Source organism: Macaca nemestrina, chromosome 18 (genome assembly GCF_043159975.1).
Source record: "Macaca nemestrina isolate mMacNem1 chromosome 18, mMacNem.hap1, whole genome shotgun sequence".
NCBI lineage: Eukaryota > Metazoa > Chordata > Mammalia > Primates > Cercopithecidae > Macaca > Macaca nemestrina.
Window position 1 is genome coordinate 66,407,037 of NC_092142.1, and position 15,425 is coordinate 66,422,461.

A 15,425-nucleotide genomic window follows, 5' to 3' on the forward strand; every position below is an offset into this window, starting at 1 on the left:
TAGCATATCTATGACAGGCATTTTGGTCCTCAAACAGGAATGCAACTGTTACAGTTTTTGGCTGGTTTTAAATTTTCTCCTCTCTATCCAGTATCTCCATCTTCTGTTGCCTTGCTTCTTACATTTTCTACCTCTGCCCTTTAATGCTGAGTCTTACATTTAAGGTATGACTTTCGCAAAGCTGCCTCTTCAGTGTAACAAAAAAAGTAAAGTTTAAGGGGTAAAGATGGCATGGAAGTTGTGGGCAATGGGAAGATAGAGATCATGCAAGATGGGGAGTAGTGAAAAATAAGGTTTTAGTGAAAAAATTGATGACAGAAGGGATACAACCATTATGTAAGGCTTGTTTGTGTGAGTGAATATGATACAAGGAGCAGAACTGACTACTTTATATTCACCTGCTTCCTTTCTTTGCCTTTTCTTTGATATATTTATGAACAATAAAATTGTAGAAAATAGCCAGGAGGAGAAAGAAAAGCAGCAAAGGCTCTGATTGATCCATAATTTGGATAATCAAGACTGAATTAGTAAAAAGTACTATTCTTTTCAGTTCGGGTATAGACTACCTTCACCTTTTAAAAAAGATAAGCATTTAATCAGTTTCTTTGTTTTTGGAGATTCTACTTGGATGACTTAGAAACGATCTTAGTTACCATTTTTTAAAACCATATTGACTTAAGGAAGTGGAGACAAAGAGTATTGCAATCTCCAGTTAAATAGCACTTCTTGGATTAAAAAACAAACAAAAAAATGTCTCTGAAATTACTTCTTGAAGTGAGAAAAAAGGAAATTGAATAGTTTGCTGTATCTTTTTAGTTTAAGAATTAAGGAAGTGGGATTTCTTTCTCTCCATGACTACCAAAAAGACACTGAATACTTTAAGATAATTTTTTTAAAAGCAAACCCTAGATGGTTTTCTGTTTTGCTTCAATTCTTGCCTAGTTATGCCTCAGATTAATTTTCAGCCTATTAAAACCCCCTTAGCTATGGTGGTTGTCAGCTTTACCAGCCGGTACAATAAGTATGAGAGTCCTTTAAACAGAAAAAGCAAAGTTGGAGAGTGGCCTCATCTACCTTGTATGCTGAGCTATCTAAAGCAGAGAAAGTACAGTCATTGTTTGCTATGATCTTTACCTCCTAAAGATATTCAAGCAACTCTAGAATCTCCTTGTATTGTGACTGTTTTAAAATAGACTTAAACTGGACCTTTGCTTAAAGGTCTGTTTCCCTAACTTGCAAGGATAGTCTTTCCCATTAACAGGAAAGTATTCTGAACCCCTGGTCTAATAAGCTCACATTTGAACACACATGGACTTCCTTCTACCTAAACTTTCAAACTTTTTTTAGACACAGGAAGTGGCAAGAAGGGAGATGCCAAGTGACAATCACCATGAAGATGGTAAATATTTTGCTCACTGAGTATTTTCCCCCATACTAATCAGAGAAGTCTGGATGTGATGGGATTTGGGAGATGAAGATGTCTCAATACGGGGGCCCTATTTAGTCAAATAATTTCTGCTTTCGTGAGGGACTGTCCTGGATGATTAGTAACCTGTAGGACTTCTCTGCCTAAAGAGTGGATATTCTGACCTCCTTTGTTCTTGATTTTTTTTGCATTGGCTGACTATTCTTTTTCTTACCTTTCTTGCCTTCTTTTGTATTTATTATTTTTTTATTCATCCATTTGTTTATCTCTACTAGTTTATAAGTTATATGCTTTTTCTATATTTTTAGTATTATTCCCCAAATGATAATATGTATCGTTAACTTACATAATGTTTAAATTGTTAATACCTTAAGTCTTCTTTTACATAATTCAAAAACCTTATAGTACTTTATTTCATTTACTCTTTCCTGACTTATATGTTGTTATTATGAATTTTAATTCTCTATATTTTTAAAGACTTCATAAGATAATATTTTTTATATAGTCAATGTAGATTTAAATCTATCCATTTATTAACCACTGTTTGCTCACTTCCTTTTTCTTCCCAGGCTTCCCTTCTGATATCATTTTCCTTTCCTTTTAGTGGTACATACTTTAATGTAGGTCTATTAGTGATAAGTTCTTTCAGCTTTTCTTTGTGTGATAATGCCTCTATTTCACTATCATTCTTGAAGGGTATTTTAGATGGATGTAGATTTCTAGGCAATTCGTTCTCTCTCTCTTTCTTCCCTTCCCACTTCCTTCCTTCCTTTTTTTTTTTTTTTTTTTGAGACAGGGTCTCAGTCTGTTGCCCAGGCTAGAGTAGAGTACAATGGCACAATCAGAGCTCATAATAACCTCAAACTTCTGGGCTTAAGCAATCCTCCCACCTCAGCCTCCCAAGTGTTAGGACTACCACCACACCTGGCTAATTAAAAAAATTTTTTTTCAGCCAGGAGCAGTGGCTCATGCCTGTAATCCCAGCACTTTGGGAGGTAGAGGCAGGTGGATAACCTGAGGTCAGGAGTTCGAGACCAGTGTGGCCAACATGGTGAAACTCTGTTTCTACAAGAAATACAAAAATTAGCCAGGCGTGGTGGTGCATGCCTATAATTCCAGCACTTTAGGAGGCTGAGGTGGGTGGATCACTTGAGGTCAGGAGTTGGAGACCAGCCTGGCCAACATGGTGAAACCCCGTCTCTACTAAAAATACAAAACTAGCTGGGCATGGTGGCACATGCCTGTAATCCCAGTTACTTGGGAGGCTGAGGCACGAGAATTGCTTGCACCTGGGAAGTGGAAGTTGCCAAGAAGCCAAGATTGCACCACTACACTCCAGCCTGGGTGACAGAGTGAGACCCTGTCTCAAAAAAAATAAAATAAAATAAAATAAAAGGAAAAGAATTTGTCTCCAGAATGTTATAGATTATTTACTGTTTACACAAAAGTCCCACATTTTATTAGTGGTGGTGGTGTTCCATGTGGAAGTCCTTTCATCACTTTATGCTACCATTAATCAGAATTATAAATCACCTCTTCCTGAGAGGTGTTTCTGGCAGAGAGTATGTTCAGTGAACAGAGGTACTCCCAGCTAGGCCACAAAGAATTCTTACCATGTTTTGTTTTTTTACCTTGGTGGTGTTTAGAGTTCAGACATTACTCGCCTCGTCAGTCCACAGTCCGATCCCCAGAGAAGATGACTAGAGAAGGGTACCAAGTATCTTTTTTGGACAATAAGTCTTCAGGTTCTTCTCCAGAAAAGGAATTGATACCAAAACCTGATACTTTTCAGCTTACCCATGATGCCTCGTTGAGTAAACGCCTGGATGTGGGTGATTCTAGCCAGATCCATCCCTATCAGTTACCTTCAGATGTTGGTCTGGAAAATTATGACAGTCATTATTCTCAAACTCTATCTCTGCATGGAAGTCTTGGTAAAAGGCCTCAGAGAAGCAAAAACTATCAAGAGTACAGCATAAAGCCTTCAAATGACATAAAGGCCACTGCTTCACATTCCTGTGGAGACTTATTGACTTCTCTGTCAAACCCCGACTCCAGCACTAGAAGGCTTTTGAAGCTTAGTTCAGGTAACAGCTTCCTGTCAGTTTACAGCTCTTCTTCATAGGCATGAAGGTAGAAGATATAACTGAAAATTTTGGAATTAACCCTTCTGAAATTGTATTAGCATTTCTTAAGTTGTATTTTAGGATCACCAGTGGTCCTTGGAACCTCCAGAAATCTATAGGGTATTAGTTTAACATGATATATATATATTAGGGAAAATTTGTAGGAGAGTGAGCATCACAGCTACTTGCTATTTTAGTTAAGTAGCATCCCAGGACATCTAGTCTTTACTCACAGTCACTTCTATTCTGAGTTACTTTCAGAAGAAGTTAGTTTCAGGTCGGGCACGGTGGCTCATGCTCGTAATCCCAGCACTTTGGGAGGCTGAGCTGGGCGGATCATGAGGTCAGGAATTCAACACCAGCCTGGCCAACATGGTAAAACCCCATCTCTACCAAAAATACACACACACACACACACACACACGCACTCACAAAAATAGCTGAGCATGGTGGCGTGCACCTGTAATCCCAGCTACTCAGGAGGCTGAGAGGCAGGAGAATTGCTTGAATCTGGGAGGCAGAGGTTGCAGTAAGCCAAGATCAGGCCATTGCACTCCATGGGCAACAGAGCAAGACTCCGTCTTGAAAACAAAAACAAAAGTTAGTTTCAGAGTTAGTGACAGAGATCACTCTTCTGTTACTTATTCAACCAAACTCATTGAACACCTACAGTGTCCCAGACACTGTTCTAACTCAGGAGATAAAGTAGCAAACAAAATAAAGTTCCATGTATATTTTACCATAATAAGAAGACAATCCCTACTTTCATGGAGCTTATATTCTCATGGGGTAAGACACATGATAAACATTTTAACATGTAAATATATGTCAGGTTATGGTAAGTGCTGTGGAAAAAATTATATAAGGGCACAGAGCATGATAAGGAGGAGGTGATGCTTTAGACAGAATGGTCCAGAAAGCTTCTCTGATGAGGCACCATAAAAGTAGAGACTTGAATGAGTGTAAGCCATGTGGGTCTGGGAGGAGAACTTTCTAGACAGTGGGAATAAATGCAAAAGTCCTGAGGCTGGAACATACTTTTCATGTTCCAGGAACCTCAGGGAGGCCAGTGTGGCTGCAGCAAAGAAAGTAGAGTGTATAGCTGAAGTAACAAAGATGCCAGACTTTTATTCTGGGTGAGATCAGAAGGAGTTGGAGGGTTTGTAGCAAGGGAGTGATGTGATCTCACTTAAGAATTACTGTGGATGTCGGGTTGAGAATAGACTATGGGGAGCAGGGTAGAATTTTTTTTTAAATGCTTTAAGAGATTGGAATCAGCGTAACAGATAATGATGGCTTGGGCTAGACAGATAGCGGTGGAGGTGGTGAGAAGTAGTCAGATTCTGAATATGTTCTGAAGATGACACTCCATGGTTTGCTGATGGATCCAGGATGAAGTGTGGGAGAAAGGGTTAACGATGATTCTGTGGTTTTGAGTCTGAATAACTAGAAGAACAGAGCTTTCATTTACTAAGATGGAAAAGAATGGGAGATACAGATTTTAAGATAAATATCAAGAGTTGGGTTTTAGACATCTTAAGTTTCAGGTGCCTTATTAAAACTTTCCAGAGATGCCAATTTGGTAATTGGACATACTAGTGCAGAGTTTAGGGAAGAAGGTATGGCTGGAAATATAAATTTGGAGATTATAAGTGTATGGGTGACAGTAAAACTGTGAGACTGGGTGAAATCTCACTGAAAGAGTAAATATAGATAGAAAAGGGATCTGAGGACTGGTCCTGAGCCCTCCAACAATTAGAAGTAGATAAAGAGAAACCATCATGGAGAGTGAGAAAGCAGCAGCCAGTAAGATAGAGGGGAAAAAACCAAGAGGAAGTGATATCCTGGAAGCTAAGTGAAGAATGTGTTTCAAGAATGAGGGAGTCATCAATGCTAGGTCAAATGCTTCTTCTGATAGGGAGGGAGGGAGCCTGGGACTGAGAAGTGATTATGGTATTTGGCAATGAAGAAGGCATTAGTGAACAGCTTCAGGGGATGCATAAGAATGAAAGCCTCACTGAGGTGAATTCAAGAAAAAATTGGAAGCAAGGCAGTACAGTTATTGAATATAGACAACCCTTGTGTTAGTCTGTTCTCACACTGCTAATAAAGACATACCCAAGACAGGGTAATTTATAAAGGAAAGAGGTTTAATTGACTCACAGTTCCACATGGCCGGGGAGGCCTCACAATCATGGCAGAAGGTGAATGAGGAGCAAAGTCATGTCTTACATGGTGGCAGGCAAGAGAGCTTGTGTAGGGAAACTCCCCTTTATAAAACCATCAGATCTCATGAGACTTACTGTCACCAAGAACAGCATGGGAAAGACCCGCCCCCATGATTCAGTTACTTCCCACCAGGTCCCTCCCTTGTCATGTGGGAATTATGAGAGCTACAGTTCAAGATGAGATTTGGTTGGGGACACCGCCAACCCATATCAACCCCTTCAAGGAGTTTTGCAGTAAAAGGAAGCAGAGAAATGGAACTGTAGCTGGAGAGGGGATGGGGTCAAGGAGATCCTGGTAGAAATGATCTAGTGGAGGGAAAACTGATGATGCCAGAGAGAAAAGGGACCATTATAAAAAATGGAATCCAGTCCACCAGTGGAGACGCTGGCTTTAAATAAAAGCACAGATAGTTCATCTATTGTAATAAGAAGGAAGGCAGAGAATTTAATACAAATACAAGAGAGTTGGTAGATTTAATGGTGTGATCACGTAGATGTTTTCTTTGATTGCCTCTCAGTGAAATAAAGGAGGTTGGCACCTGGGAGTAAGAAGGGAAGAGAAGGTGTTGGAAGTTTGAAAAGAGATGTGGGCCGGGCGCGGTGGCTCAAGCCTGTAATCCCAGCACTTTGGGAGGCCGAGACGGGCGGATCACGAGGTCAGGAGATCGAGACCATCCTGGCTAACATGGTGAAACCCCGTCTCTACTAAAAATACAAAAAAATTAGCCGGGCGTGGTGGCGGGCGCCTGTAGTCCCAGCTACTCGGGAGCCTGAGGCAGGAGAATGGCGTGAACCCGGGAGGCGGAGCTTGCAGTGAGCTGAGATCCAGCCACTGCACTCCAGTCTGGGTGACAGAGCAAGACTCCATCTCAAAAAAAAAAAAAAAAAAAAAAGAAAAGAAAAGAGATGTGAAATATTTGTCTCAGAGAATAGAAGAGTAAATTGGCCAAAGTATTATATTAGGAGAGGCCGGGCACAGTGGCTCACGCCTGTAATCCCAGCACTTTGGAAGGCCGAGGCCAGCAGATCACTTGAGGCCAGGAGTTCAAGACCAGCATGGCCAAGATGGTAAAACCCCATCTCTACTAAAAATACAAAAATTAGCTGGGCGTGGTTGTGCCTGCCTGTAGACCCAGCTACTCGGGAGGCTGGGGCAGGAGAATATCTTGAACCCGGGAGGCAGAGGTTACAGTGAGCCGAGATTGTGCCACTGCACTCCACCCTGGGCAACAAAGCGAGACTCTTAAAAAAAAAAAAAAATAGAAGGACTGGGCACCACTAAGTCATGAGTGGTGCAGTTACAATAGTGGTCATGAGTTTAAAGTTAGAAAGGTCAGAACAGATGCGTTTCATTCTCCAGCTATGTTCCCCTGCTCTGGTGTAGGCTTGGAATATGTGGACAGTTGGATTTAACCAGAGTTGGAGTTTTGTCAAAGAGTTGAGGATGTATGCTAGGGAGTGGTTATTATGACCCTTGGACTACAGGCCAGGTATGGATAGAAGTGAGACATGAGGGAGTCAAGGGGCAGGTTCATCTCTCAGCCTGTTTCCTCCACAGATCTGTATGCCACAACCCATCTCAACAGTGACCCTGCTCTATTCGTCAATGTAGAGCAACAATTATCTACCAGCCTCGGTGATTTAACACCAGCACACGGTTCTGTCCCAAACAACGCTGTCCTGGGAAACAGGACAACTCCTCTGCGGACACTGCTGTTGTCTCCTGGGACTTCAGAAGACAGAAAGATTTTTACTAAGAGGTCATTAAGCCCATCGAAGAGAGGATTCAAATGGAAGGACAATATCCTTGCCAACCTGAATCTAAAGCATGGTTTCCAAGACGCTACAGGCAGCGAGGCAAGTATTGGCTTGTTTGTGTTTGTGCAAGAAACATGTCAGCTTGAAGACCAGAATGAGGGTTCTGTTGGGAGTGGAGGTGGTTCTGACCAACAGAGCTAGAAATTCAAAGAGATTTTTAGAGGCTGGTGGCTAATGCTGCCAAGCTAATGTCTGTTGAACCTTCTGCTCTTGGGAAAGTCATTCCCCCACTGCTGCCATTTTCTCACTTATATCACAGGGAGAACTGTCCCTGATCTATTTCCAGCTGAAGATTGAACTCTGTAGCATCTATGTTTACAGTCTCATCATATTTACACATTTGCTTCAGCCGCACATTAAATAGTTCTTGTAAAAGCATTGCTTCAGGCTGGGCACAGTGTCTCACACCCATAATCCCAGCACTTTGGGAGGCTGAGTGGGTGGATCACCTGAGGTCAGGAGTTCAAGACCAGCCAGGCCAACATGGCAAAACCCCATCTCTGCTAAAAAATACAAAAATTAGCTGGGTGTGGTGGCACGCACCTGTAGTGCCAGCTACTCTACTCAGGAGGCTGAGGCAGGAGACTCACTTAAACCCCGGAGGTGGAGGTTGCAGTGAGCCGAGATTGCACCACTACACTCCAGCCTGGGTGACAGAGTGACTCAGTTTCATAAAAAAAAAAATAATAATAAAAGCATTGCTTTGCTTTTCTGTCTAGAAGTTAAAACAATTTAAATTTTTTTTCCAATGTAGCAGCAAACAAGATGAATTAGATTATCCAAGGGATTTTTAGCTGAAAGTAGTTCAGAGAATGAATGAAAAATCAAGAACCATTCCCATATAAACAGTATACATGTAATTCATTTTATAAAATATCCTAGTGACTGGGCGCGGTGGCTCACACCTGTAATCCCAGCACTTTGGGAGGCCAAGGCGGGCGGATCACCTGAGGTTGGGAGTTCAAGACCAGCCTGACCAACATGGAGAAACCCCATCTCTATTAAAAATACAAAATTAGCCGGGCTTGGTGGTGCATGCCTGTAATCCCAGCTACTTGGGAGGCTGAGGCAGGAGAATTGCTTGAACCCAGGAGGAGGAGGTTGTGGTGAGCCGAGATGGAGCCATTGCACTCCAGCCTAGACAACAGAGTGAGACTCTGTCTCCAAAAAAAATAATAAAATAAAATAAAATATCCTAGTATGATAGTGTCATACAATAAAACTTTATCATTACTAGTTCTCAGCAAGTTTTGCTCCTGCCTTTGCATACATCCCTTGTGGAGAATGCCTTCTACTCTCCTCTCTTGTCTTTTTGAATGTTCATTTTTCTCCAGGTTCTACTTCCATCATGAGGAAGATCCATCCATGTGGTTAGAGGAACCCCAGCTCTTAGGGTCTTGTCTTCCCTTGTACCCAAGAATCTTTGCGATAGGAACCATTTGTCAATCATTTACTGCCCTGTAAGGAAGCAGGAGATTTGGTCAAAAACAGCCATTTCTAGTTACTTATTTTTCAGTTGTTGGAAATCTTACACATTGGGGTGGGTTTACAGAGTTTTTGTTGGTTTGTTTGGAGTGCTTTTGTTTATGTTTTTGTTTTTTACTCTTTAAAGACTTTCTATTCAGTTTTCAGAACTTTGGAAGTGGCTGTAATTTTTGTGCACCAAAGGGGGCAGTCTTGTAATGTTTTCTTTAGTTTTTTGGTCTCTTTTCATTCTCAGTCCCCCATGCTTATTTTACCAGACAAGAACATTAACTGTGTGTTAATGTATTCAGTGTGAAGATCCAGCAACATTTAGCATATTTGGGATGTTATATTAATCAGACATGTTCTAGGAAATTTTTTAACCTCTATTTCATGTTATATTGTTAAAATCTGGCTAGATGCTATGGCTCACACCTATAATCCCAACACTCTGGGAGGCCAACGTGGAAGATTACTTGAAGCCAGGAGTTTAAGACCATCCTGGGCAACACAGGAGACCCTCTCTCTACAAAAAATAAAAATAAATAAACAAATAAATAATTGTTAAAATTTCAATATGCTTTTCTAGACGATCTTAAAAACTCCTTTTTTTCTGTTAGACATTATTTTTATCTTTATGGAAAGCTTTAAAACAGCTGCTTGAATATAAATAAAAAAGAAATATACTCTTTAATTGCTGAAAGGTGTAAGTCATCTGTAATTCCAGCACTTTGGGAGGCAAGGCAGGCAGATCACCTGAAGTCAGGAGTTTGAGCCCATCCTGGCCAACATGGTGAAACCCCATCTCTACTAAAAATACAAAAAATTAACTGGGTGTGGTGGTACACGCCTATAGTCCCAGCTACTCAGAAGGCTGAGGTAGGAGAATCACTTGAACCCGGGAGGCAGAGGTTGCAGCGAGCCAAGATCGGGCCACTGCACTCCAGCCTGGGTGACAAAGCAAGACTCTGTCTCAAAAAAAAAAAAAAAAAAAACAGGCATGGTGGCTCATGCCTGTAATCCCAGCACTTTGGGAGGCCGAGGCAGGCAGATCACTTAAGCCAGGAGTTTTTGACCAGCCTGGCCAACTTGGCAAAACCCTGTCTCCACTAAAAATACAAAAATTAGCTGGACATGGTGGTACACACCTGTTATCCCAGCTACTTGGGTGACTGAGTCATGAGAATTGCTTGAACCTGGGAGGCAGAGGTTGCAGTGAACTGAGATCATGCAACTACAGTCCAGCCTGGGCAATAAAGCAAGACCCTATCTCAATAAATAAATAAATAAATAAATAAATAAAATATAGAATTAGCCAGGCACAGTGGTGCACACCTGTAGTTCCAGCTATTCCAGAAGCTGGAGTAGGAGGATCGCTTGAGCCTGGGAGTTCAAGGCTACAGTGTGCCAAGATCACACCATTGCACACCAGCCTGGGTACAGAGCTAGACTCTGTCTTAAATAAAATATTATAGAATATTTATGTTTATTATATATTAATATATTAAATATAAGCTTACTTTGAGTTATAATTTTTTATATTACTCCCCAATTTATTTTATAAAATATAATACTATATATATATATTTTTTGAGACGGAGTCTCACTCTGTCGCCCAGGCTGGAGTGCAGTGGCCCGATCTCAGCTCACTGCAAGCTCCGCCTCCCGGGTTCACGCCATTCTCCTGCCTCGGCCTCCCGAGTAGCTGGGACTACAGGCGCCCGCCACCTCGCCCGGCTAGGTTTTTTGTATTTTTTAGTAGAGACGGGGTTTCACCATGTTAGCCAGGATGGTCTCGATCTCCTGACCTTGTGATCTACCCACCTCAGCCTCCCAAAGTGCTGGGATTACAGGCATGAGCCACCAGGCCTGGCCTGAAATTTTCTATTAAAATTTATCATATAAGATACTGTTACCTTTGAAATTATCCTTGAATATCTTATGTTTTTGTCTTGGACATAAATAATATTATGCTACTCAAATCCAAACTGAAAGATGAAATCATCTTTTTTTTTTTTTTTCTTTTTTGAGACGGCATCTGCAGTAGCACAATCTCGGCTCACTGCAAGCTCCGCCTTCCGGGTTCACACCATTCTCCTGCTTCAGCCTCCTGAGTAGATGCAACTACAGGCACCCGCCACCACACCCGGCTAATTTTTTTTTGTATTTTTAGTAGAGACGGGGTTTCACCATGTTAGCCAGGATGGTCTCAATCTCCTGACCTTGTGATCCACCCACCTCAGCCTCCCAAAGTGCTGGGATTACAAGCATGACCACCGCACCCAGCCGAAATCATCTTTCTTTTTCACTTTTTAAGTAGTCTAGGCTAGGCGCGGTGGCTTATGCCTGTAATCCTAACACTTTGGGAAGCCGAGGCGGGCGGATCACAAGGTCAGGAGTTGGAGACCAGCCTAGCCAATATGGTGAAATTCTGTCTCTACTAAAAATACAAAAATTAGCCGGGCATGGTGGCACATGCCTGTCCCAGCTACTTGTGAGGCTGAGGCAGAAGAATCGCTTGAACCCAGGAGGCAGAGAGATTGCAGTGAGCCCAGATCGCACCAGTGCACTCCAGCCTGGGCGACAGAGCAAGACTCCGTCTCCAAAAAAAAAAAATTAAAAAAAAAAAAAAAAGTCTAAATGTCTACATACTTACTTCCCTTATTGTATAAGAATGACAAATGGTTGGGTTTTTTGTTTGTTTGTTTTTCCTTTTTTTTTTTTTTTTTTTCTCTTGAGCCTCTCTCTAGTGACCTGGGTAGCTTGCACGGTTTGCCTGGAAACCACAGTCCCCCAATCTCTGCCAGAACCCCCCATGTGGCCACTGTCCTCAGACAGCTCCTGGAGCTTGTGGATAAGCACTGGAATGGCTCTGGCTCCCTCCTCCTGAACAAGAAGTTTCTTGGTGAGTGAATGCATTCTCTGTCCCTAGAGAGGAGCTGGACTTTGCCTCTACTCTGTGTTCTGCTAAAAACCACTTAGCCCACTTCACTTGCAAGGAAAGTTGTTCTCATGATCACATCCTAAAACATCTCAGAAACACCATAGTTAACAAATCTGCATTTTTCTCATATTCTTCTTCATTATTTTTTAAAAGCAGCACCTTTTCTAATTGTTTTGTAACGATTGTTTTGTTCCTCCTGTGAATATTTGGTAGTCTTTGGTATTATATAGAGTAACCAGATATATAAATTAATGACTACATTAATTTTTTAAAAGATTTTGTGATCCTTGGGAAAGTGCCAATAATGAATACAACAGAAATTGGGTTTGATCATCAGAGTTTTGAGATGACTGTTAGAATGTTATGATTTGAAAAACTCGAATGAGTAAATGACCTGGACTCTCTTTAGGGTTCGTTTTTTAGAAACATGGGAGAAAACAGTTTTGCAAATGTTGGCTTCATGCATTTATTTGTTGTTATTTTCTTTTTGATGCTTAACATGTTTATTGGCTATTTAATAGAAGAATAATTAAGGAAATTTTGTTGGTGGTAAAAGTTTAAGTAAAAACTAGAAACTTGGCTGGGTACGGTGACTAACGCCTGTAATCCCAGCACTCTGGTAGGCTGAGGTGGGTGGATCATGAGGTCAGGAGTTGGAGACCAGCCTGGCCAGCATGATGAGATCCCATCCTTACTAAAAATACACAAATTAGCTGGGCATGGTGGTGTGCACCTGTAATCCCAGCTACTCGGGAGGCTGAGGTAGGAGAGTTGCTTGAACCTGGGAGGTGGAGTTTGCAGTGAGCCGAGATCGTGCCATGGCACTCCAGCCTGGGCAACAGAGCAAGACTCTGTCTCGGAAAAAAACAAACAAACGAAAAAAACAAAAAAACTAGAAACTTGAAAGTGGTTTGGGGTTAAAAAAAACTTTTTAAAAAATGTCTAAAGGGACATCCAGAAGAAGAAATCCTGACACAGTTATTTTCCTTCTCATGTTGACCTATTGCTCTCATTTTGTAGGAAATTATCCCCAGGACCACTAATCAATGACTAAGGAATCATGCACTCACAAGGGGCTGCTATTGTTTCTCCACAGAGGATGTAGGATATAATTTCTTATCCTCTTAAAAACACCTCTTTCTGCCACTTACTAAGTTCTGGTAAAAAGGAGATACTAGATTACCCTATTTGATCCAGAGAGCTGGTAGTTACTGACTAGGAATGCTGTGCTTTAGCTTTTAAGATTGGCCCGTGTGCCCATCCTGAATTTTTGGCAGGTCCTGCCCGAGATTTGCTTCTGTCTTTGGTAGTCCCGGCTCCTTCTCAGCCGAGGTGTCGCTCACATCCTGAAGACACGACGAAAGCCTTCTGCAGGAGGGAGCTTGAACTGAAGGAGGCTGCGCAGCTGGTCCCTAATGACATGGTATGCCCCTCTCATCTCCCTTTAGAAAAGGACAGAGCAGCAGGACTACAACGTCTCTGTGCCCTAACGATCAGCATCACCATGAACACCTAACCAAAATATGGAAAAAGTCTGGGCACAGCAGGAATATAAAACTTGCTAGGACAGGGACAACTTGGAGGTTCTGCAGGGATGACTCCCTCATCCTAACCCTAATCCAAAAATTCTAAAGAAAGACTTGAAATGAGAAAAAACAAACAAAAATTCCAAAAAACTCTAAGTGGAAATGTTTAGGATAATGTTCTTGAAGGTTATGGTTTGATCCCAGTGAATGTATCTCAGATTGTCTTTCCTCTCTTCTAAGGGAGCTGAGAGCCCTGAACCAGGGGCCAGGGGCTAGGGGCCATTCTAGAGCATCAGCCTGCTGGCTCTAGGAGAAGCAGCAGCAACTCGTATCCCCATGCTTTTTTCCTTTTTCTCTTTTCTTCTCTTCTCTTCTCTTCTCTTTTCTCTTCTTCCTTTTCTTTTCTTTTCTTTTCTTTTCGTAAGGCAGAGTCTTGCTCTGTTTCCCAGCCTCGAGTGCAGTGGCACAATCTTGGCTCACTGCAGCCTCTGCCTCCCGGGTTCAAGCAATTCTCCCTGCCTCAGCCTCCCAAGTAGCTGGGATTACAGGTGCCCACCACCACGCCCGGCTAATTTTTGTATTTGTAGTAGAGACAGGGTTTCGCCATATTGGCTGAGGTGGTCTCAAACTCCTGACCTTAGGTGATCTGCCCACCTTAGCCTCCCAAAGTGCTGGGATTACAGGCATGAGCCACTGTATCCGGCCAGCCTTTTTCTTTTCTTTTTTTTTTTTTTTTTTTTTGAGATGGAGTCTCACTCTATCGCCAGGCTGGAGTGCAATGGTGCTATCTTGGCTCACTGCAACCTCCGCCTCCCAGGTTCAAGCGATTCTCCTGCCTCAGCCTCCCAAGTTGCTGGGACTATAGGCACACACCACCATGCCCAGCTTATTTTTGTATTTTTAGTAGAGACGTGGTTTCACCATGTTGGCCAGAATGGTCTCGATCTCTTGACCTCATGATCCGCCTGCCTCAGCCTCCCAACGTGCTGAGATTACAGGCGTGAGCCACTGCACCCGGCCTCAGCCACCTTTTCTTAACATTAGAGGATTTTCAAACACCAAGTTCAGTTCTAGAAACTTTAGATAGATGATAGATGACTAAGAATGCTGGCCACTTGTCAAAATGACCATTTGTTCTGCAAGAGTAGTAGATAACTCATAAGAAAGATTGCTAGTCCATGTAATAAATTTGTTTACTGCATCTGAGCTGTATATACCAATGAATTAAAATTCTAGTGAGAAAAAAGATGCTGACTTCCAATCATTTTATCACTAAATAGAGGAAAAGTCAGTTCTCTAAACACACCTCAGCATGTCAGATTCTTTTATTTTTTATTTTTTGAGACAGACTCTCACTCTGTCGCCCAGGCTGGAGTGCAATGGCACTATCTCAGCTCACTGCAACCTCTGCCTCCCAGATTCAAGCAATTCTCCTGTCTCAGCCTCCCGAGTTGCTGGGGTTACGGGCACACACCACCACGCCCAGCTAATTTTTTGTATTTTAGTAGAGACGGGGTTTCACCGTGTTGCCCAGGCTGGTCTCGATCTCCTGAGCTCAGGCAATCCACCCACCTCAGCCAAAGTGCTATGATTACAGGTGAGCCATCACACCCAACCTAGAATGTCAGATTCTTAATGTATTTGTATTTTGTTTTCTAATCTAAAGGAGAGTTTGAAGCAAAAACTGGTCAGAGTGCTGGAGGAAAACCTCATTTTGTCAGAAAAAATTCAACAGTTGGAGGAAAGTGCTGCCATCTCAATTGTGAGTGGGCAACAATCACATACTTATGGTAAGTTGAGGAAAGCCATGATATATGGGGCCTCGCAAGACAACTGTTTGTTTATAGATGACCAATTTAGTAACCTTCATCATGCTAGCTCACATGGCTGCCT

At 42.1% G+C, this 15,425-nt stretch overlaps 1 protein-coding gene across 5 annotated transcripts in view; it reads left to right on the forward strand.

Moving 5' to 3' along the window:
- The window catches only part of LOC105491427 (leucine rich repeat containing 36), a 57,109-nt gene that overhangs the window by 35,662 nt on the left and 6,022 nt on the right, over positions 1–15,425 (forward strand). For 2 of the 5 annotated variants that reach the window (XM_011757841.2, XM_011757844.3), the window contains exons 7-12: positions 1,348–1,399; positions 3,073–3,513; positions 7,339–7,637; positions 11,802–11,967; positions 13,284–13,429; positions 15,199–15,322. In XM_011757841.2, coding sequence (XP_011756143.1) covers positions 1,348–1,399; positions 3,073–3,513; positions 7,339–7,637; positions 11,802–11,967; positions 13,284–13,429; positions 15,199–15,322 — 1,228 coding nt within the window. The remainder of the gene's footprint in view (positions 1–1,347; positions 1,400–3,072; positions 3,514–7,338; positions 7,638–11,801; positions 11,968–13,283; positions 13,430–15,198; positions 15,323–15,425) is intronic. The other 3 variants (XM_011757846.2, XM_011757842.2, XM_011757843.2) reach the window with 3 other exon arrangements.